At 45.4% G+C, this 23,085-nt stretch overlaps 1 protein-coding gene across 1 annotated transcript in view; it reads left to right on the forward strand.

The window, feature by feature from the left end:
* The window catches only part of DCC (DCC netrin 1 receptor), a 554,206-nt gene that overhangs the window by 363,455 nt on the left and 167,666 nt on the right, over positions 1 to 23,085 (forward strand). Inside the window, exon 8 of the mRNA XM_056325745.1 lies at positions 14,606 to 14,762. Within this exon, the coding sequence (XP_056181720.1) occupies positions 14,606 to 14,762 (157 nt within the window). The remainder of the gene's footprint in view (positions 1 to 14,605; positions 14,763 to 23,085) is intronic.

Here is a 23,085-nt window from a genome sequence, read left to right on the forward strand (position 1 = left end):
TTGCTGTTTTTTACACTGGCTTATACGGGGAGATAATTTTTAGAAAGGACAGGGCACTAAAATCTCTGCTGACTCTTGGTTTTTCTATTTTTTTTTTCCCTGTGGCCACACGATCTGCCATTGAGCTTTCTAATAGGTTTATTATAGATTGGAGGCACTAATTCTCTGAGGTTGCAAATCCTCTTAATTACTAATTTTGTTACTCGTATGGTGAAACAATCATTCTTGGGGCAGCATAACCGACAAAGCCTGCTTCCCTAGGGACTTGTGTCCTATGAGCCCATCCCTCGAAGCCACAGTCCTGGTCGCTGGGGTCCTTCCCGGACCCCTTTTCTCACCCCAGGGACCCAGCAGATATAAACGCATCAGCCCCAGTGCTTGTGATGCCCCTGAGTGCCACCTACCAAGAGGCAGCTGAGAGGGGACCACGGGTTTGGTCCCAAGCCCATACATCAGGTTGAGGAGTCACTGAGTTCCTCTTGAAGCCTTTCACTCCATGGGGACACCGCAGCCGAGACATGCTTTTCATTAAGACTGGTGGTGATTTCCTGGATTTTGGCATCAAATTAGAACTAGTTAGAATTGGCCAATAAATTTCAAAAAAAATTGAAAGACAGGTGGATGGAATGATCCTTAACCTTCCTTTCCTTAAAAAAAACCAACGTTAAAAATACGAAATGGCAAAAACTGCCATGAAAGATGATTTTTTTTTTTTTTTTTTTTTAATGAGATCTCAATCTAGGTCTTCAATTCTTGGTTTCAGGGATAAGGGCTTCTACTGTTTTTGAACCTGGCTGTTGTGATGGGCAATGAAATCCTTAATTTTGTGTTCAGGCTCTTTACCACCAGTGCTTCAGCCTCCTGCAGTTTAGCAGCAGCTGCAACTTCACTTCTCGGAGCCGATGGACCCCAGAGGGCAGAATATGACAAGAAACCCTTCGGTGCTTTGCCTCTCTGGTGTCCATCGGTCTTTAGAGTCCTGGCCCTGCTGGCTGAGCAGCCTGTCGCCTCGCAGTTGACCGTGGCCGTTGCAGGGTTGTGTTATGTACGGTATAACAGAGCTGAGCCTCCGACAGCACCGTCCTTCTGCCCCTCCCTCTGCCTGCCCCAGGCTTGGGGCGGGGGGGGGTGGCGTGGGTTTGTGCATCTCTGCACTTCTGGGGAGAGAAATGTGGAGATACTGTGGGTCTGGCGCTGTAGACGTCATGAATAGGATGCTTTGGGAGCGTTAGCCAGGACCAGGGAGTGATGCAAGTTTTTACCTACTGTTTTAGTTGAGACCATTGTTTTGCTACATATTATCTTCTATGGAAATTGTAGTATTTTCCTTTTTCTGTGACTCCCTCTTCCCCCCAGCGCAGGAGAAAATGTCATTCCCATCTGAACCTCTGCCCTGCTCGTAACTTAGGAAATGGTAGGAAATTTCTATGGAAGAAGAAACAGCCATTAGTGCCTTGTAACCCCCAAGCCCTTGGGGTTGTGGAGTATCTTATTTAGCTTGTTCGACCTGGTGTGGAACAGGGGTGGCAGGCTTGGAGGGGGTGCCCAGTGTACTCACGTGCAGCAGGATGAGCCTGGTGAGTTTCTCTGGAGTTTTGCTGAGGTCTGTAGGCAGAGAAGCCCCAGATCTGTCTCAGCAGCGGTGGATGTGCCTTTCGTGAGCTCCTGAAGGTGCATGCGTGGTGGGATGCTGAGCCTGCCTGCTTGGGCTGGAGGTAACGGATGAGTCATCTGCTGATTGTGAGAACGTTTTACTGGTGAAAAAAACATTACATCTCCACAATTTATTCATATGCCGGGCACAGCCACGTGGTTTATTTTGAAGAACGTGGGAGGTCGAAGTAACTGCAAATCTTTCTCTCTTAAAAGTGCTATCCTTGAGGTCCCTTGGTGTGCAGCATGCGTCATGCGCAGGGCACCTGGAAGTTTTCCAGCTCCTGGGTGATTTTGCTTACTCTGCTGAAGATTTCCAGGCTTTACTAAAGCAGTCATTTCTGTTATACAGGGAGAGGGGAAAAGCCACACACAGGTCTCGTGGCCCAGGTGGGCATTGCCTTGCCTTTACGTTATCACCTCCTCGCCTTTTAAGGCTGCTGCTATTTGATGACAGACTTCTCGTCTGGCTCCTGTTTGAGCTCTTGGGTGCTTGGGTGAGCAGCAACATGGGTCCCAGCTGAGCCGTGGGGTGGCCCCGGGGGTTTGCTGGTGTCTCACGTCACATCATGGCTGCACTGGAGCTCCCAGCTTGTTCACGCTGCTGCCTCGTAGGCTGGTTTAGGCTGCTGGAGAAATGGGGGTGAGCATGCCGTCAAGGTGTCCATCTGCCTGCCTCTCCTGTTTAGTTTAATTATAAGCAGCTGGGCAGGTTAAAATGCTTGGTGAAAGGATGAAGATCAAAAGATTTTGCCTCACTTTAGAACTGCACGGTGGGCAGAGAAGGACCGTCAGAGTCAGTCCTGGAGGAGAGCTGAGCTGTTCCCACCTTCCTGACGGGGTGGACAGCTGTGGGAAAGGGGAGGGAGGTCCCTCTAGGACCTCCCTGTGGAGCTTCACTGTCAAGCCCTGGAAATATTTTGGGGAGACGGCGCTTTCTGTGAGCTTATGGCTGATTTCATGGCTGACTGTGCTCCTAAGCTGTTCTTTCCTGGTGGCATGTGCCTTCCCCACAACGACAGCATTCATAAGCTGTCCACATTATTTAAAATCTCACTTTCCAGGAAATCTGGGCTCAGTTTTTTCTTTTCTCTTTATTTATTTTCGAGCTGGGTGGTAGTGTTTCTTTGGCGCCATTTTACACAGAGCAGGCAATAAAATGATGGGCCGAGTAGGAAACTCAAAGCAACAGAATTGATGTAATTCCCACACCAGGAAAAAGGTAGTGGTAAGAGCAAAGCAGTCATGGCATCTGGGCAATTGCAGGTGGAGAAGGACCTCTTAGATCCTCCTCGTTCTCTTTTGATGCTTTTATTTCTGTAATATCTGAGAATGCCTGTGGCAGGGGGTTGGAACTAGATGATCTTTAAGGTGCCTTCCAGCCCAAGCCCTTCCATGATTCTGTGATTGCACGTTACTGAATTCACTTCCACGTTGACTCCTGTCTCAAGCCAAGTGATTTCGGAGCGTTTTTAACTGCCTGCCTGAGGAATGCTGTATGTTACCATTCATGTCATTTAAAAAAAAAATAAAAAAAGCAATGAAAAATAAGCATGATTATTTCATTGTGCAGACGGGAAAAGACTGGAGCGGTGGAAGAGAGATGCTCTAATTTGTGCTGAAAATCTTGTGGAGGTAGCAGTTAAACCCGCGACACCTATAATCCAGGCAAAATGCCTTTATTACTAGGAGGTCCGGTATCTTCTTTTTTTTTTTTTTTTTCCCCTTTCAAAGCCATTCCCATCATGTACCAGCTTTGAAAGCCTTGTGCCTTTAGGAGGAGTTGCTGTAGGAAAGTTCGATGTTTGATTTCATTTTGGGGAGTAAAAAGCTTAAGCTGGCAGGCTGCTGCCTGGTGATGGCTTTGCTCCAGGTGGATAGCAGGGGGTTTGGTAGGTGATCCACGGGTGTTTTAATCAACTGTGATGAATCTGCATTTATAAAGCACACCATGATGATGCTTCATGGCTGCCCTTGCAATGGCAAGGTCCTAAAGCTTCTCACCGACTAAACGTTTTTAGATTAAACCCTGCTTTGCGGATGGCATTATTAATTTATTTTTTTTTTTTTCCTGGATTTTTTTCCTCTGGTGCTTGGTACCAGAGCGGACGAACCTCGGCACTGCTGTGAACACACTGGGATTCACAATTCTCTGTGTTCAGGTGAGGAGGAAAGGTGCAGGCAGATTCACCTCAAAGCATCCCTTCCAGCTACGCGTGGCTGCCCTGAAACTTCACCCTCACGTCACTAATATTGATAAATAATCTGCTAAACGGATCAGGTAACACGTGCCACCTTCTGCCAAAACTTTGAGTAACAGTGAAAACTAAAGTACAATTTAACAAAAGAACGAATGTGCCTGGTGGGTGCCTGGGGTGCAGAAAAGAACTATTTTTTGCGTAGTATTTGTGAAGAATTAGGTGCCTGAGGAATAGAATTAAAATTAAAAACAAGAATTGAAAATACCAAGCCAATAGGCACCTCATTTAGCCATGTTTGGGGAGATGCTATGGAGAAAAGAGTGATGCTGCAGCATTGTGTGTCTTTGATGGACTCGGGATGCTTAGCTTGGAATGATTGTTGTTATTTTTAAATCAGCTATAAAATACTTTTTGACATAGACACTTTTGTCCTGTTTTTTCCCCCCCCTCTGAAAGCAAAGGGTTCAGCCCAAATATTAAAGGCAGCAGGACAGTTTTAAGTCCTTCTGGCCTGGGCCAGGTGTGGTGAGGAGGCTGCATCCCTGGAGGAGCTGCCAAGGGGTCCGTGAGCTGAAGCTTCACATGAAGGACCACAGCAGGGCTTGGAGGCTCGTGCATGTCCATTGGCAAAGCCTTAAGGAGGTTGAATAGCAGCAATGAGTAGGTGTTTGGGACAGCTCAGAGATTGTACTTCAGCGTTTGGATAACAGTTGGCTGAAGACCTTTGAAGGTCTCGTTGGTGCTAGCTGTTGGACTTGCGTGGCTACATGCTGCTGTGCATGTCACTTGATGGAAAAGAGAAGCTGAGAGGTGGGTCTTGATGAACATCTCTAAGCGTGGGCAAACTTTGGAAGTACGTTGTCTGCCTCCCTGAAAAGTCCACCCAACACCAGAGTGCCGAAATCTCAAATGTGGCAGCAAGGGGTGGTCCCCTGGGTAGGTGCTCCAAGCTTATGCTGTTTCGGGGTGCTCTACGAAATCAAAGGTGCAGGGGTGCAATCTTGATTCACGTATAACCTCAGTACTAAAAATGAGAAGAGAGTCCAAAATCAAAAGGCAGAAAGTTTGCTTGAGACTAAGCTGAGATGTACCATAATGTTTCTTAAAATAAATGGTTATTTCTCAGCATGAGAACATCTCAGTTTGTCATGCTTCCAAAATTTTTCCTTTTTTTTTTTTTTTTTTTTTTTTCGCCTTAGCAAAAGCTATTCTTCAGGTTTGCTTCATTAATGGCTTGTTTGAAAATCTTCAGAGCTCAGGTTTACAGGAAGTTGCTAAAACCAATAACAATAAATAAGCCCCGCTTATTTTTAACAGAGCATGCTGTTGCAGGGGAGCTGATGGTTACAGGGAAGAAGGAGAGGACAAGAAGCTGATCAGCAACAGTGGGAAATCGTTGACCTTCCAGCTGCTCATCCTGGCGTTCCTAGAAGCAGCTGCTGCACCGGAGTTGTGCTTGCAAAAATAATGAAGGTGCTCAACGCTCGCCTGCTGCATCTTGAGCACACTGATGATGACAACATTTATGGTGGCTGTTTAACACTGTCACTATCTGCCCATGAAATACCTTCCCAAATCCCTCAGCTGCTTTAAAAAAAAATATCTTTATAGTTTATTCCTGCTTTTTCTGGAGGCAGCAGCTATTGTTCGGTGGGTCGGAGACGGCTGACTAGATTAACTGACCAGCATTTCCTCAGGGAGCATTTGCGGGTGATTGAATTTCTTGCAATCAACAGCCCGTTGCCCCTCTCCCCCCCCGCCCCCATTTTTCTTGGTGACTAATTGATGATGACAGATGTCACCTGTGCAGTGACACCAGCCCTGCCTTCACAGCTCCGAGGGGGAGAGTGATAGCGCTTCTCCGAATGTGAGAGCTCTCACTGGTGGGTTTGCCTAATTTTTTTTTTTTTATTTTTTTTTTTACGGTGTCAGTTAATGAGATCTCTTCACTGTATGAACATAAGCAACCATTAAGCCTCTATCTGCCATGGAATTCTCTATCTGCCATGGAATTTTTTTTTTTTTCTGGGACGTGTGAATAGCAGTTTTCTCTGCTGTAAAAGGAAAGACGTGGAGTATGATGTACGGACAGATGTGCGTACAGGTGTTGCTTGCTTACACATGCACGGGAAGAGAGAAGTGTGTGCACGTACTAGCCTGAGTCTCCCCTTGGAGGGCTGCTGGCCAAGCTGTGTCCAAAACAAGCTCAGGTAGGAAACCAGAAATACCCCAGATTTTACTGCAGTAAAGAAACGCTATGAAAGGCATTTGGATCATTATAGGTGACTTTTTAAAATAAAATGGCGAGTAGTGGCCATGCCTGCACTGGGTGCTGTTGCAGTGCTGGGTGTGGATGGAGTGTGTGTCCATGGATGGCTGCAGCTGCCAGCCTGAGGAGCACCAGCTCTCCAAAAATAAGTGGAACCGCTAAAACGTCTCCTTTTCCAGCAGGTCATACCTGGAGTTTCCTCTGGTGCTACTCAGCTCTTTACACCCAGCATCCTTTCACCTTGGTCAGCAGGACTTTATCTGTATTGCCTTGACCCAGACTGGTTTTTTTTTGCATTGAGTAACCCTTAGGTGACCATAGTTAATGATCCAAGACAAATAAAATAACTTTGCTTCCGACTCTGACCAAGCAGCTTTACTGTGATGATACAACTGGTGTCATCCCCGTAGATGCTCTCCTCCTTTCGGCCCCTGCGCCAAGCTTTGCCTCGCCTGGCCTGCCTACCTCCTGCTACAGGGTCTAGCTTCCTTCGTTCCCCAAAGGGGACACAGTTGTACGAGGTGTTGTTTTGCACCTTTAGCAGCAGATAAGCGCCTGGGTTACACCTTCCTTAAACTACCTTTAGTATAAGCATCAGGAAGATCTGCCCTGGATTAATTTGAATTATGGGGTCTTGGAGTTCTGCCTGAATTGCCAAGTAAGCGCAGACAGCGCATCTTTTGGCTCTTATTAGGGAATCCAGTCAATTTATATTTTAACCAGTGTTATTCCTTTGGTAGTTATTGTAGCCTTTCCTCCACCTGACCTCACCTGTTTGTCTCCCTGGTGGGCTCTTCCCTGGACTTTTCTCCTGGCCTCTCCTCTTGCCCCCACTCCTTTACACCTCAACCGTCAGACCTTAGCGTGGGCATCCCATTACCCTCCTGCTTATCCTGCTCTTGTCTTTGTAGGCTTTGCCACCCCTTTAGGGGCTCTCCCCTGTGGAAAAAGAGGGGAAAAGGAAAGCTGTTTGCTCTTCTCTGGTAGGAGTGGAGGTGAGATGTGGTGGTCTTCATAGAATCACTTAGGTTGGGAAAGATGTTTAAGATCATCAGGCCCAACCCTTAACCCATCACTGCCAAGGCCACCGCTAACCCCTGGCCCCGAGCGCCACAGCTACAGGTGTTATAAATCCCCCCAGGGCGGGTGCCGCCAGCCCCCCGGGCAGCCTGTGCCAGCCTTGGCCACCCTTTCCGTGACGGGATTTTCCCTCATTCCCAACCTAACCCTCCCCCGGCACAAGGTGAGGCCGTTCCCTCTCGTCCTGTCGCCTGTTCCCTGGGAGAAGAGCCCGACCCCCCTGGCTCCAGCCCCTCTCAGGGGGTTGTAGAGAAAAGGGTCTTTTGGTGGTTGCAGCTGCAGAGCCTGGTGCTCCATCCTGGGGCCAGGTCCCAGTGCTCCTCCTTGGGCATGAGCAGCAGCACCTCCCTACTGTGAGCAGCGTGTAGGAGGAGATACACTGACTTGTTTTACGGGGCGGGGGGCGGGGGGGGGGGGTGTCCCTGGTTACTACTCTCAGATCACGCCGTTTAGCGGATAACTAGCTTCCTTCCTCCCCCTCTCTCAACTCAGCAATTAAGCTGGAATCCTTCTGCACATTTCTGTTGCCTGAATTTGGGAAAATGAGGCTGGAGAGAAAAGAGCAGCACTAGCGTGTGTTTAGCTGCTGACATGCTGGTGGGGGCATAGGGTGGCACTATCAGAATCCCCCCACCCCGTCCCTGCAAGGTTTTTGTATTTCAGATACATACATGCTGCTTCCAAAGCGCTATGGGCCTAATCCTGCGAGGTGCTGAGTTGGGAGCAAATTCCTCGTATGGTAACGTCTCAGGCATTGTTGACACACATGAACATCAGTGATTTATCGCCAGGTTCGTAATGTCATAAAAGAGGCATAATAAAAATCAGTACTGCATGACTTGTTTCCGAGAACATCATTATGGCACCGAGTCGTAATGAATTACTGCACGAGGAGCCAGAAGGGAGGATGGATGCATGGATGGCAACGAGGACAGAGCTTTTCTTTGCTTAAATTAGTATCGCTGCATATGGACTGAGAACCTCTAAACATATGTCGGCATCCCCCGCCATCCCGGCGCGTGCTCCGTGGCGCTGGTGAAATGTGGGTGGGTGCGCTGGTGTCCGCGCTGTGCCAACGGGATCGCTGCTGGCGCTCGGAGCAGGGCTTGGAGCAGGAAAGGCCAAGTGGTGGAAACGATCCCCAGGAAAGGTAATAGGAGTTGCTTGTGCAGAAAAGAGCTTTTTGTTTGAGCATAAGTCATGAGTTACCAGTAACTTGTCTGATCTGATACTTATTTGGGGCAGTAAATTGCACTTCTTTCATATCTCCATAAAGGTAGTCTGATAGATGTCTCATTTCTTTATGGATCTGATGGAAAGTCTGCTTTTTTCCTAGCTGTTGGAATCAAGACCAGAATTTGTTTGTGTAATGATCAGACCAAACAACTGTGATCCATTTGGTTCTTGTTCCTCTGTTTCACTGATTCTCACCCATTTAATCCCTTAACGTGGGACGGTGAGAGCTCCTGGATCCACACCCCGGGGCTTTACCTGGGAACATCTTCCCGCTGCAGGTTAGCGTTGGGTTTTAGGGGTGGCATGGAGGCTGGGCGATGAAATCCATCGTTTCATCATGAAATTCCAGGTGACATTTTTACCCACCCACGTGAAGTGCAGGATTTTTCCTTGTGTTCCTTTCTCAAGGCACGTACCAGATAGCTTCAGGGGGTGGTGCCTCCAGACAGAGGGGCTTTGGGGTGAGACCACCTTCTTCAGTGGCACAAACCCTCCATCCTTGGCTGTCTTCCCTGATCTGGAGGAAAACAGCTGCAGGTTACTGTCCCGACTTGCTTACAGCTGTATCTGGAACGTGTGCGGTGTGGATTGCGTTTCTATTCTGAGTTCATCAAAATTGAAAAGTAACACTGTGTAAAAACACAGCTCCTCTCATCCACGAGTCCCCAGTGCAGTCTGTTAAATTAGAAGCAATTACTGATGTGTTACGAATTTACTATAATGTCAGATTGGTATTTGTGTGATAGCCAGTGCAAAGTAAAACTGGGCTACACCTCAACTTTGTTTAGAGCTGTTCTGTTTCTTGCTCTCATGTGCATGACTATTGATTTATTTTTTATTAAAGAACATACATAAAATAATTTAATCCCTTTTTTAAAAACCTAATAAAAATTGTATTTTTTTTTCCCCTGCTAGCCATGCGGGTGACTGCCGTGGGTCTGTAACCATCCTTTGCCAGCACCTCAGCTTCCCCGGCTGCCCTCTGTTCTGCCTTTAATGGCTTAGCCCCATTCAAATAAAATGGCATGCAGTAAAATGAAATGAGAATGATTATTCCAAATTTTTCTCCTTTTTAAAAAAAATGACAAATGCACCAAATTTGACATCTCTTCTGACCGTCTAAGGATACTTCAGTGAAAGAGTGCCCCGCTTGTTGGTGTGCTGGGTGTTACATATGCAGCGTCCCTTGAGTTACAGATATTTCTCCAGTGAGGTGTTTTGTTGTGGTTTTTTTTCTCACTTACAACTTTCACAGTTTACTCGGGAGAAGGTGTCAGACAGGTCAAAAAAATGTTCTGAATAATAACAAATAAAAAAAGACCCAGTTCTCTGAATGCAGGAGTGTAACAAAGGGGCAGATTGACCAGGCAGTGGCTGTACTGAGCGACACCAGGCAATAAGCACTATTTGATGTTATTTCTGGAATTAAAATTCTGAGTAAATTGCTTTTTCTTTTAACGCTGAAGATTTGCAGATGAGAACAGAGTCATGTTCTTGGGTCATCCTTGAAATTCATGCTGTACAAATAGCTGGTGTAAAGTGCTAAACCCAAGGAAAACGTTGTGTGGGAGAGCAGGGAAGAGGCTTGAATTAATCCAAAAGATTTCTATTTTAACTTGAATAAAATATTTTATTTTTTTCTGAAATTAAATGCTTAACTCTAAAGCCCGGATGTTCCTTTTATGTTTAAATATATTCAGTGAAGTTTTCAAAAGTCTTTTAAAACCACAATAGATTAAAAGTTCATGTGCATATTAAAAAAAAAATCCAAATCAAGGAATTGAAATAGTTGTTAGAAGGCATAAAAAATATTTTGAGGTAGTGTCTTCGCTGAAAACTTTCATTTGATATCTTGAAATGTCATTTTTGGCATCAGGGTATGTGGGATATTTAAGGCAAGTGTGATTTGCATCAGGAAGCTGAAGATTGTAAGTGCGATAGTTTTCTTATTTTTGCTGAAAAAGTAGAGTTTCAAATCTTATTGGCAAGCTCTAATTTGACAGTATCTTAAAAGTATGGATAGCCTATTGTAGATGTTCGCCTTTTAACACCCCCTAAGGGCAAAACAGTACCAATTGCTTGAATAGTCTTTGCTTAGGTTATAATTTTTTTAAAAAAACCCAACCACTAAATGGATAAAGTCATGAACATGAATTTCTGTGAAATATAGACAGTTCCTATATGGAGCCAAATCTTTTCCTATATTCATTTATCCCCTTGAAAAATGGTTATAACTATTAACTTAGGCATGTGTCAACATGGTGTATGCATATAACAGCCTTCAGTGTTTTATGTTAGTTTAGCGTGAGTAACAAAACCCATGCAGATTTTCATTGCTTGAAAAGTGGAAAAGCCCAGTTTGTGTTTTCCAGTTCAGAACTGGGACCTCAGTGCAGATTTCCAGGGTGGCTTTGAGATCACTATTACTGGCACCGAAGAGCAGCGGTTTCTGTATGCACAGTAACCTCTCAACTTACTTTTCATCTTAAACTTACAGCTTCTTTCCTCAAACTTTCCTTAAACTTCCTTCCCTTTTCTGTCAGCTTGGTAAATATGTTTAAAAAAACCCAACAAAAACCAAAAAAAAACCAAAAAAGACAAATGGATTTTTAGTACAGGGGGACAGAAGTAGTGCTGAGGTCTCTGTGTGTTTATATACACACACACAGTCCCTGTGAGCACTCAAATGAGAATATGAGATGGTTTAAAACTTGATTTTAGAGGATTTGCACCCCTGTCCTTGTACGAGGAGCAACTCATGAATAAACCTCTGTGATCTATTCCCACCTCTGCTTAGCAGTACTGGTGTTGTATCTTCTTGGTACCAAATCCCTTGGGGGACATAATTACAAGAGGGTTTGAATTTGGGGGTTTTTTTTCATACATTCACCATCTCTTTGTGTATATCCGATACAAGCTTTTGCTGTCCTCTACAAACACCATTTAAAGGGTAGGCAGCTGCTGCTAACAGGATATCCTCCCTTGCCCTACCTGTACATATATGTTAAAAAAACCCCAAAACCAAAAACAAACAACCCGTAAAAACAAAACCTACCTGTGAAAAGTATTAAAAAACCATCCTGTCTCTTTGAGCCAGGTCTGGTTATTTTTTTATAACTCGATAAAAATAACTTTATATATATAATATATATTTATATATTATAACATATAGATGTAAAATATATATTAAAAATAAAAACAATTCAAAAAAGAAACTCAATAAAAATAGCAGGTCCTGTTATTTTTAATTACAAACGGCCCATGGCCACCGTGCGTGGGGAGCAGTGATGAAGGGGGATGTCACATGTGGTGTTTTGCCCTTAGTTGTTTTAAAACCCCGTAACTAGTTGGCCATGTGCATGTTTTATATCTGGGCTGGGTTTTACCAGTCAAGCCTGTACATGGACACCTACAGCAGGCGTGTTTCTATGTTTTTGAAGACCGTTTGCTTTAGGAGTGGAAGGCTGGGTCCTACTGGCAAAATAATAATAATGTCACAGAACCCACAGCTGGTTCGGGGTTGTAAAAAAAATGAGGAATTTGGGATGCTTGCTTTGGCTTCCTGAATGGTAACACTAGGATCAGTTCCTCTCAGGTCTATACTCAGACTTCTGTTGATTGTACCATTGTTTCCACATGGGGAAAATGAACTGGCGGGGTTTTGTGCTGGTTTTGTACAGAGGTAGGTGATTATTCACGCTGCCACGAGAGTGGAGAGAGATGCACTTCGCCAGGAGTTAATATAAACCACATCAGGCTCAAATCAGAGCCTGTCAGACTCTCATGAAGATGGTTTAACCACTGGTGGATTGATCTTGTGTAGTCGTATGAAAGATTGAAGGATTTCAGATATTACTTGCTGAGATAATTTCAGGTTATATGTCTCTCTATATTGTACTATTGCACTGTATATGTTTGCTATTCACTGCTAGCAACAGTAAAAGTGAAATTGCTTTTGTCAGTGATAGCTCTACTAAGTTTTCTGAAAGCCAGCGTAAAACAGATGCTTAGTGGAGCTTCGGTCCCAACCTTGCTGCTTTTCACCTCAGCTTTTTGCTATTCTTTTCATAAGCTGGCCCTGAGCCTGTCAGCTGCTGCTGCTTCCATGGGCAGGAGGTCGCGGAGTGTGTGGCTTCACCTCCACATTTTAGATACTCACTCAGTATCTAAAGGAGATACAACTGCTTGGTAGTTTGAGTAGCTCTCTGGGCTCGATCAGCAGTGTCAGGTAGGATGGCCTCCTTTCCTGAGCGGGTGAGGGGGTAGGCACCCATATATACGTAGACACATACATGTAGTCACCTAAATACCCGTGCCTGAGCTTGGGGCTGACAGCAGCACCGGTTTCTCCGTACTAAACAGGTTGCAGTGGAAAAGAGGTGCCAGACTGCCATGCTCCACCAGGAGGATGGGGATTCGGTGGAGGAACCACGGAGCAGGGTGTTTTGTGGGAGAGCTGAGCTTCTACAAACCCTCAGGTGCCGAAACAGTTAATTTAATGATAAACCAGGGAGTTTTCCAAATTGCTTTGTTTGGCTTAAGTACCAGAACTCAAAGCCTCTTAGGTTTCTCAGTGTATTATTTTTTTTCCCCCCAATCTCGCCCTTGGTACTTCTCTAGAGATGTTTACCTACCACTGGCCCTTGTTAGAAGACAACACACTTAACGCTTATAATACAAGAGTCAACATATAGAATAGACCAGGAGCCCAAATGTGCTCACTCTGACCGTTAAGCGAAATAGTCACGTCATCGTAATATAAATGTACACGGAGTTATTCTTTCGCGTTGTGTTTGCACATTATTTAGATCAGTGGCCCGTGACTAAGGATGCTAAACACAACCTCAGTGTGAATAATGGATCAGAACTGTGCAGCCAAAAGAGCCGAGACCAGGGCTTAATATTTTCTTTCAACACATCATTACTCTGGAAATGCCATTGGGAAATTCCTTAATTCCCACTGGTTTTGGATTGAGCACAATAAGTAAGAGGTAATGATATTTGTTGTTAATGATAGCAATGTTAATGGCTTTTAATAATAATAATTTAGCGGTAATATAAAGGAACACAAGGCTAGTATCCAGTGAACATCATGCTTTTTACACAAAGCTATTCTTCATAAGCTGTTTAGATATTGCAATGCTCTTAATGATCTCACGGTAAATTAATGCTGCTAATATAGCTCACAGTTATAGGCATAGAGACTGACCAAAAAAGATTTGCAGTAAGGAAAAAAATAAATTGTTTTGATACCAGTGGTGAAAAACCTGCGTTTTGGGTCCAGTGTGGCCCATGAAATTGGACCTTCTTCATCGTGTTTGCCCTCGGAGGGGATTAGGTGACTGTGGGTGCTCCATAAGGTGCATGTGCTAAATCCGGAGGCAGCCGATCACTTAAAGTATTGTTAAAAACTGGTTTTGATTTATTAATTCCTGTTGGCAGGCCAGCTTTCACATGGATTTGGTGAGCAACAGCCAAACCCTCAAACTCTATAAAGAGGTGCTGCTCTAAAAGGAATTTTACTACTTGAATCTGCAGTTCAGGCATTTCTGGGTTTTGCACATAGACTGAACACTTTTCTGTGAGGAATGGCATTAATATGAAGTTTCACTGGGGTTTTGGTTTTTTTTCTTTCCATTTCATCTCACTACATTGCAATGATCTAATAACTCATGTGCTGAAGCAACCTACTTAGCTTCTGCTCTTCCCAAGCGCATCAGTTTGTAGGCGTCAGGCTTTGAGTGGTGGGTTATCGCGTGTTTATGAGGTTAAATACTACTGCTGCTTAGGGCACAAGAGACAAAAGCAGTGAGATGGGAGCGAATGGAAGAAGGTATCGTACTGATCACTGCTACAAGACATAATTTCCAGGATTCTGAGGAAGTAGCCTACTCCAGTCTTGCGTGTTGCTGTTGATATTAGAGAATGGTTCAGGACGGTGTATTTTAAGGTGTGATTTTACTGTTAGTTTTGTTTTGGTTTTTTTGTTGTTGTTGTTGTTTTTCTCTCTCCTTCATCCCCTCTCATTTTATTCACGTTTCTTCCATGCCACCTTGGTCCTTTGTTCCGTGACACCTCTCAGCCGTGGCCACCACGGCACCTCCCACCCACCCTGCCACCCCCGTGCCGTTGGCCTCTCTGACTGACTCCTCTCCTTCCCCTCCAGCTGTCCCAAGTTCCAGTGTCCTCCCCTCTGCCCCTCGAGATGTGGTCCCTGTGTTGGTCTCCAGCCGATTTGTCCGTCTCAGCTGGCGTCCCCCTGCAGAAGCCCGAGGCAGCGTCCAGACCTACACCGTCTTCTTCTCCAGGGATGGCGTCAACAGGTAGGTGCCAACCTCTGGTGGAGACCCAACCTCCACGGGTCTCCTCTGGATGGGGGGATAGTCAGTCCTAAGAGGGCCTGAAGTCTTTAAGGGTATCTTACAAATGGTTCTCCATCTTGTGGAGTTCTCCCTGTGGTAAGTGCGAAGCTAGAAATGTCCTCGGTGTATTTTTGTAGCCACCATCTCCCCGGTTCTGTAACAGTGCTCATTGTCTTGGTATGAAGGACCGTTTGCGTTGACAGTGGTGTCTCTGGATCTTACCTCCTCCAGCTATTACTCAACTGTCTAACATCAAATAAAGTATCATTAGCTCCATGTTTTACCTTTTATCTTCCTGTGAAGACCCCAGCTCAAATATTCTTTGCCTTGCCGGCGGGGGTGAATGTGTTGAGCCCTGGTCAGCTGGAGAGGAGGAGGAGGAGGAAGAGGAGGAGGAGGACTGCTTCTAGAGCGGGGCAGTTGGTGTAGGACCTTGAAAACAGCCAGGAAGCGGGTTGTGAGGATTTTACGTGCTTGCAAATACCGTGGACCAGCCTGGGCTGTTCTGGCCACGTGGATTATAGCTGCACAGCAGATAGGTCTTTTGTGATAATGGCACGATAGGTGGTTTGGTGTTTGCGTGATTCCTCATATGCGTTCATTTCACCCTGGAAAAGGTATTGCACATTGAGTTGGGTTTTATTTTCCTAACTTCATACATGGGTTTATGCCCAAGAAAAATCTTGTGGTTTTCTCTTGCGGTACATCGTTACGAAGAACTCACTTCAAGTGTTCTGTCCTGTATTCACTGCTCTCAGGATACGCTTCAGCTGCCAGCTGGTGACTAGTACTGGTGTGTGCGCTGATGGCAGCTCAGCTTCTGAGGGGACCTGGATAGGAATCTGTATTTAATTGAAGAACAACTGGACATGCTTTGGAGTCATGAGAGCTAAAGAAGTGGGATTCCACAGTTACCAAAGTGAGCTCCCCTCCGCCGCAGTGTGGGCTTATCCTTCATCCAAAGGGCTCAGTCTCACAGGCAAAATTTTCTGCCCCAGCCTGGACAGCTGCAAGCTTCTGATCTCAATCTCCAACTAGGTTCAGCTTTCTTTTATAGCCACGTAGCCATTTCTTCACCGAAAGAGCTGTCAGGCACTGGCACAGGCTGCCCAGGGAGGTGCTGGAGGCACCAGCCCTGGAGGGATTTAAAAGACATGTAGATGTGGCGCTCAGGGCCGTGGGTTAGTGGTGGCTTTTGGCAGTGCTGGGTTAATGGTTGGACTTGATGACCTGAAAGGTCTTTTCCAACCGAAATGATTCTATGTATAAGTTTTTTTAATTTGTTTCAATGCTTGTATACATTGGTAGCTACAACAGTGGTACCTGCTGCAGGAGGCAGATGCTCCTAGATAGAGATGGGTATCCATCTGGTCCAGCTGAGCAGCCTGAAAGGGCACAACACCCAAAGGGCTTGGGAGGAGCATGAAACGCTCTCTCCCTCCATAAAAGAATGTTCTGAAAATACAAGTTGACATTTCTGAGGCTGGTGCCGGAGGCAAGCATCTGCTGCAGCAGGGTGTCACGTGTGGGCTGGATGGCATGTAGGCCAGTCTGTGGCGAAAACACGGGGTAGGAGCCAGGCTCGTTGGGTCGTTTCACTGTCAGGAAGGGTCTGTTGAAGGTTGGGAGATACAAGTTGGCCCTGGAAAAGTAACCGGAGCAGAAAGGGCAACAGAAGGGTTCCTCAGGAAGTGAGGATGCTCAGCAGCATCCTTACCGCACCAGCATGGGTACCAAGCTGGGGCTGAATCACAGATATTTTTGCACACATGGGTCCTCCTGTCTGTCTGCAGCTGTTGCCACCAGTGATAACAGAACAGGTTCCCGTGCTCTGTGTGAGGGTTCTCATCCCCTTCACAAAGCGCTTTGAGATTTGTGGGTTGGCGTGAAGCGCCCGTGACATGGCCATACTGAGGGCGCTGGTGCAATCATATCTCATTTATATCTGGCTTAATAACATCAGAGCTGCCACATGCAACTGAGTTGAGTCATCTTCCAACTCAGCCTTTTAGTTTAGCAATAAGGAGGAAATACTAATGTTGTTGTACGAGGCCTTTAGCGGTGTTTCTGAGATTAAAAAGGATCTAAAAAGAGCTCACCCCTCATTGCCTTACACTTCCAAATAATTTTTCTTCCAGAATTTCTGTGGCGTTGCTCAAAGTCCCAAGTGCCAGAAGCATGCCTGAGTTCCGTTCCCAACAAGGTGCACGGCTTCTTAAAGAGTCTCCTGCAGGAGACTGAGGGCTCTGTGTTCACAGAACTAAACACATAAATAGAATAAAAATTCCACTTATGCTCCCTCCAGTGAGAGACTCATGATACCACCTGCAGTTGAAAACTTTGGAACGCTTTACCTGTCATTCTGCAAACTTTCAGCCAGACTGGGAGCTAAAATTAATGTCTAACTGGGAGCTAAAAGGGAATTTGTACGTTGTTTCCACCTTACTCTTAACAAAAGAGCTCTTTTTCTGTTTTCAGAAATAAATATCGGGTTTGACATTAACCTCAGGGATACAAAGGGATTGTCAGAGAAATTACTGTCAGTCTGGGGTGAGGCCGCCTTCCTGGGTTGGAGGGCAGGCAGGATTCACGTGGCAGCTGGTGGCATCACGGAGGCCGATGTGACACACAAGGCACACAGCCGTGGCGGGGACCAGCCAGAAAAAAAGTCTCCCATTCTTTGAACTCTCTCGTAAGGGGTTTTCAGCCCAGCCCTATCAAAGAAACCCCTTTTGGAAGCAATTGCACTTCAGGCTTCTTGCCTTCTGATGGGATGCTCTTTAATCTCTCCGCTCGCTCAGCGAGGGATCCTGCGTGAGATCAAAGGGGTTTGCTTGCTGATAAGGATGGTTGGGAAGAGCACTTACAAGTTAAAAGGCATTGGATAAAACGAACCTTAAATCTATTGGGTTCAATAAATAAACAGCCACGCGATACACCTGCTCTCAGGAAAGTTTCTGCTTGAGATAAAAGTACAGATTTAAAAGTGAGACGTTCTGTAACGTTTCCTGGTGACAGCAGGCTGTTAGTCGGAAAAATGAGCTGAAATAGTGTTTCACGTATAGGACCTGTAGTCGGTCTGTGACTCTTAATATGCTTTTGATTGTGTTTATTTTCTGTTAAATAGAGTGAGCTATAATGGCACGACAGAAATTTAATGCATACGTTTCGATGGAGATCACTCTTCAAGGGATTGACACGTACGTGCACACAAAGACCGTAAAAACCTGTCCTGCCACGTAGGAGAGGTGTTCCGGAAGGGAAAGGAGCTCATTTAGCTACAGACTCACTGAAAAAAAAACCCTATTCTGTATGCAAGTACTAAGGTCATATGAAAGATTAAAAAGACCAGGTTTACCAATGACAGGGGTAAATCCCTGCCTAGCTGCTTTATTTCCCATTTTCTGCTGGGATGCTGGGATGCTGCCCAGGTGCTGAGCTCTTGGAAGCGGGGCCATCCTTGAGGCAGCGAGGGCGGAGGTGCCACTTCATCTCCAACATCTCTCACATCCACGCAGTGTCATAACTTGTGTTTTTATTATTTATTTTAAAGCTAGAAGGTGGGCTTCAGGTGGGAAACGTTGGATCTGTCTCCATCTTTAGTCAACTTCCGGCCCAACACACGGCATTTATGCCTGAATGTTGCCCACACTGAATTGCAAAACTGATTTATTTTGTTGTTGTTGTTGTTGAGCAATTTTTTTGTTTGTTTGTTTGCAAAACGGGCCGGATTCGACGTTTCACTCCCCAGGCAGGTTGAAATGTCACTCTGATGTTGCTGTTGAGAAGTGTGTGTTCTCTCCTCCATCTCCACTGGCTGGTTTCTCAGTGCTCAGCGTTGATTCACACCAGCATTTGATATTTATATGGGAGCACATTAGTCACCACAAAGACAGAGATGTTGTTTGTTTTGGCTGATTTGCTCTTGATCTCTCTAAACCAAAAAAACCCAAAAAACCAACCACCTCCTCAAATTTAACCTCAAGACATGTTTAATTACCTGTGCGTTGTTTGAAATGAATTCAGCCTTCCCGGCGAGAATTCGTATCACTACATTTAAAATTTAATTTACAATAAAAAATTCACTGTATTTATTTATAAATAATGAGAAACGTTTATGTGGTGATATATTTCTGTTTAGCAATATTAGACAAGGCACAAAGCCTAAAAATAGAATTCAGGTTTTGATTGCACCTTTGAAATATGAAGTTGGCTCAACAGCGGGTCCTGATTTGTAGCTGTCGTTCTGTTTGAACTGACTGTTAGCAACCGCTTTTCCCAATAAAGGAAATTAAATGCTCTGATCTTAAAAGGAGGGGGAAGAAAAAAAGAAAGAAGAAGAAAATGACCCTGGAAATCAGCCACATTACAGCTGAACGTAAAACCCTTTGGCGAAGGACTCTTGCAAGGCTGGAGCCAGGCGTGGTTTTAGTGGAGCATTCACTAGAACTTGATGTCGGTGACAAATAAATGCAAATAAATGTCACAATGAGCTCACAGATCTCCAGCTTTAGCTCCCTGCATGTTGCAGCCTGGAGAAATGAATCAGGGACCACTTAATTTAATACAAAAACTTATATTTGATTAAAGCCTAGCTTCCAAATTCCTAGCTGAAGTTCTAAAATATCATTCCCAGATGATCTATTTACATTCATTTTCAGGTTTACTTATTATAATCAAGGACTTTGTGTTATTTGGTGGGAGAATGAGAATGGGAGATAAAAAGAAGGGTTCAAGGTAGTAGAAGTCCATCCATTTTAAAATTAATAGTATTCATTTCACAGCAAGGAGCATTAACATGACTTTTCTTACTTGAAGTAACTAATTACATGTTTGAAACATTATAAAAGCATTTGTTACACACCTGAGAGATACATGGGAACTGTAATTATTTTATTTTTTTTATTTTACATATTGATATGGTAATGTAACACAATCTTCAGTCACTGGAAACTACACGTCGAAGCTTCCATTTTACAAGAAAGCAAACGACTTTAGTCAAGGTCTTTTAGTTTTAGACTGTAACTTATGGCCAAGATGGGTTTGAAAAAGAAAAGCCCAAATGTAAAGGGTGCCTGTTTCAAGGATGTTTGGTGTTTTTTATAGTATTCCTGTGCTGTGGTAGCATCTGAAGTGTGTTAACCCCTCACTGGCAAGCAGGAGCAGGCGATGGACTTGTGGATGTGGGTGATGCTCCTCTCGCCTAACTTCAGCCTGAGTGCACTGGAGCTCAGGGGTGAGAGGCAGCCCTCTGCTTCACAGCACCCATCTGATGTGGTTTCGATACTTATCTCACAAAGACAAGCATGGGGTTGCTGTAGTCATAAGGAGTTTTTTTCCTTTTCACTAGCTGGAGGCTTTGCGGTGTCGCAAAAGACGTCACTGCCAGGTGACATTGGCACGCAGCTCGTTTAAACAAAAGGGATAATTTATTTTCTTGCGTCTCATCGTTACGCTGCCCTGGGATACACAGGAACATTGGAGCTGGGGGAGGTTGGTCAGTCTGAAGGCAACGGACCCATCTGGGTGTCTGCAATCGTCTGGGTGCCAAAATTCCAGAAACCTGTGAGCAGGAGCTTTGTGCCAGGAGAGTAACCAGGTACTTCTGTCCCGTGCCAGGAGAAGGACCAGCTAATTCTGTCCTGGGTCACTTATTCCTCTAAATGTCTGTGACAGGTTGGGAGATGGGGCTACTCATCAAGAGATGCGCTGGCTGTTCTCGCATCTCAGCCTGGCCAGGGGCAAACCTCAGCCCTTTCTTTTTTTGCTTTGTTCCTCTTAGTCTCAGTCCTGGGGTGTTTGCTTGATTCTTATTCATTCTTTACTTGGGAAAATCTGGAATTTTTTTTTATACAATCCATTTCTTATTTTTTTTGAAGTTACAAACAATATCTTGCACTGCCCTGTGGGCTTCTGGTGTTGCATCTGGAAGATGCTCTGGATCTGATAGCTGGAAAACCCAAGCTATAGGAAGTAAAACCGATAAAGGTTTAATGTGCTCAGTGCTCTCCTGAGGTGCATGGAAGGGACACGCTGGGTGGCCAAGGACGGGGAGATTGCCCGCTGTGATTTTTCAGCACAGGCTGGGGACAGGCCAAGAGCTTCTGCTGGTCAACTCTGCTTCCAAACTGGAAAACATGAAATTACCAGAGCGCAGGGCTGGGATTTGAGCTAATTAGCTTTGGAAATGATGTGTGGATAAGATGGGGTGGGCTGCAGGCACCTCCAGCCGCTGCCAGCCCGCCTGGCGGTTTCCAGTGGGAGCAGCCATCAGTTTTACCTGGGCTTGCATTTATCTAGGAATGGACTGGCCCATCCGTGCAGGTGGTGAGCTTGTTGTGTTCATCAGCTTGAGAGCACTGGTGTACCTGCGTGGTTATACAGCTCCTGGTTATGCATATAAATATAGAGATATACATGTATATATCTATATACAGAGAAGTGTCCTGGGAGATGGGCTTTAGTCCCACTGTTGACATCCAGTGGAAGATGAGCACTGAAGCTGCTGAGATTACGTTTGCAGATGAGTGCATTAGAGTAAAATCCAAGGACTTGCTTGGACGTTTACAGAAGGCTGAGACTGGAGGGTGACACAGCAAAGGCAGGTCTGAGAAGAGGAACGGCAGCCCTGGGTCTCCTCGGTGCCTCTGTGGCAGGGCTGGAGTTTTACCATTGCTCCGCGCACTCAGCATCCGATACCAAAGGGGCTGTGTCAGAATTTCGCTCCTCACCATAGCCCTTCACACCTGCATCCCAAACTACACTAGATGAAAGAGCTGTGCTGGTTCAGTCCCTTTAGTCTAAAAAGCGCATTTGATTCCTCTCGGGAAGTCACTCACCAGTGACACGAGTGCCAAGGGCACCAGAGTCATGTACTTTTATTTTCTTTTTTTTTTTTTTTTTTTCTTTCTTACCAGATAACGGGAAAAGACTTCCTGAAAGAATGCTGCAAACCTTTGCACCTTTCCAGACTTGCATATATGTATCACCACAGGTACCCCGGTCACAGAGAAGTGTTATATGAGATCTGACTGGAGTTTTATCATGTCAGCTTTTCGTTCTCTTGCTTCTTTACTGCTCTTGTGGCATTGAAAGGTGGTCTCATTGCTTCTTTGCTGTTACCAAAAAAAGATGTATGCAGTGAGAGAAGTGGCTGACAGTCCCCTCATCCTGCAGGTGGGAAGTCACGGGGCAGAGTTTGTTTTCTCTCTTAGGGCTGTGGATTCCTGCTTCTTCTTGAAGGGTTAAGAGCATATCCTAGCTGTTCTGTTCAGCGGCCACTGGCCATCCGCAGCCCCGCTGCCTTCAGCGGCAATCTGACGGTTACAAATCCATTGGAGCCACTCTCGGTGCAAGTGGGTTCCCACTTGGACAGCTTGCAAACAGAAACCAGGGGTAAGAGGCAAGAGAATAAAATTAGCAGACTTGGGAAGGGCAAAGGCTCTGCCTGCCAGCATCCTCACCAGGGAGCAGCAGCCCCCCAAGAGAAACCTTTCTGCTGGAATAAAGGTGTGAAACTCCCCTTGGCTCCGCTAAGGGATGATCCAAGTGTTTAACCCCAGGGAACGGTCGCCCAAGCCTTGTTCAGTCAATCCTCAGAGGGCTGGAGCGACGGTGGAGTGCGATGCTTGGAGGACAGGACTGGCCTCTGGTTTGAGAAATTTCATTTCAAGGAAACGTTCCCCAAAGGACCAATAATCCCCATTCTCTGAATTGCTGCTATGGCTATTGCAGCGCTGTGTGAAGTTTAACAATTAGTTGATTCAGTCTTAAATGATTTTTTTAGTTGGGTTTTTTTTTTTCCTACAGCATGAAATCTACCTTTTTGTTGTTATTTTTTCAGGGGGCTTCTAGTAAAGGAGAAGAGCAAGGCACACCACCCATAGTAAATCAGTTACAAAAGCAATTTTACCTACTTCTGCTTGCAGATTGTCCGTGAAATGACTGTGATTTTGCCCAATTTAAACCCTGCTTTACTGTTTAAGGATTGTTTTTTTCCCAGATAATCCCATGTTAATGACTTTAGGTCCGTATCTTTCTCACCAATCATTTTTCTGGCAGAGTTTTGCGTGACCCAAGGCTGGGTAATCCAGTTTCAGGGTGCCGGTCGCCCTTCAGCCCTGGCTGCTAGTGGTGCCAGGAAAAATTAACCCGACTCTTGCCCTGATGGGAGGATGATGTCCCGGTGTCCTGGTTTCGGCTAGGATAGGGTTAATTTTCTTCTTAGCTGGTGTGGTGCTGTGGTTTGGATTTGGTGGGAGAACAGGGCTGATAACACGCTGAT

The sequence above is a fragment of the Falco biarmicus genome, chromosome Z, assembly GCF_023638135.1.
Source record: "Falco biarmicus isolate bFalBia1 chromosome Z, bFalBia1.pri, whole genome shotgun sequence".
Taxonomy (NCBI): Eukaryota; Metazoa; Chordata; class Aves; order Falconiformes; family Falconidae; genus Falco; species Falco biarmicus.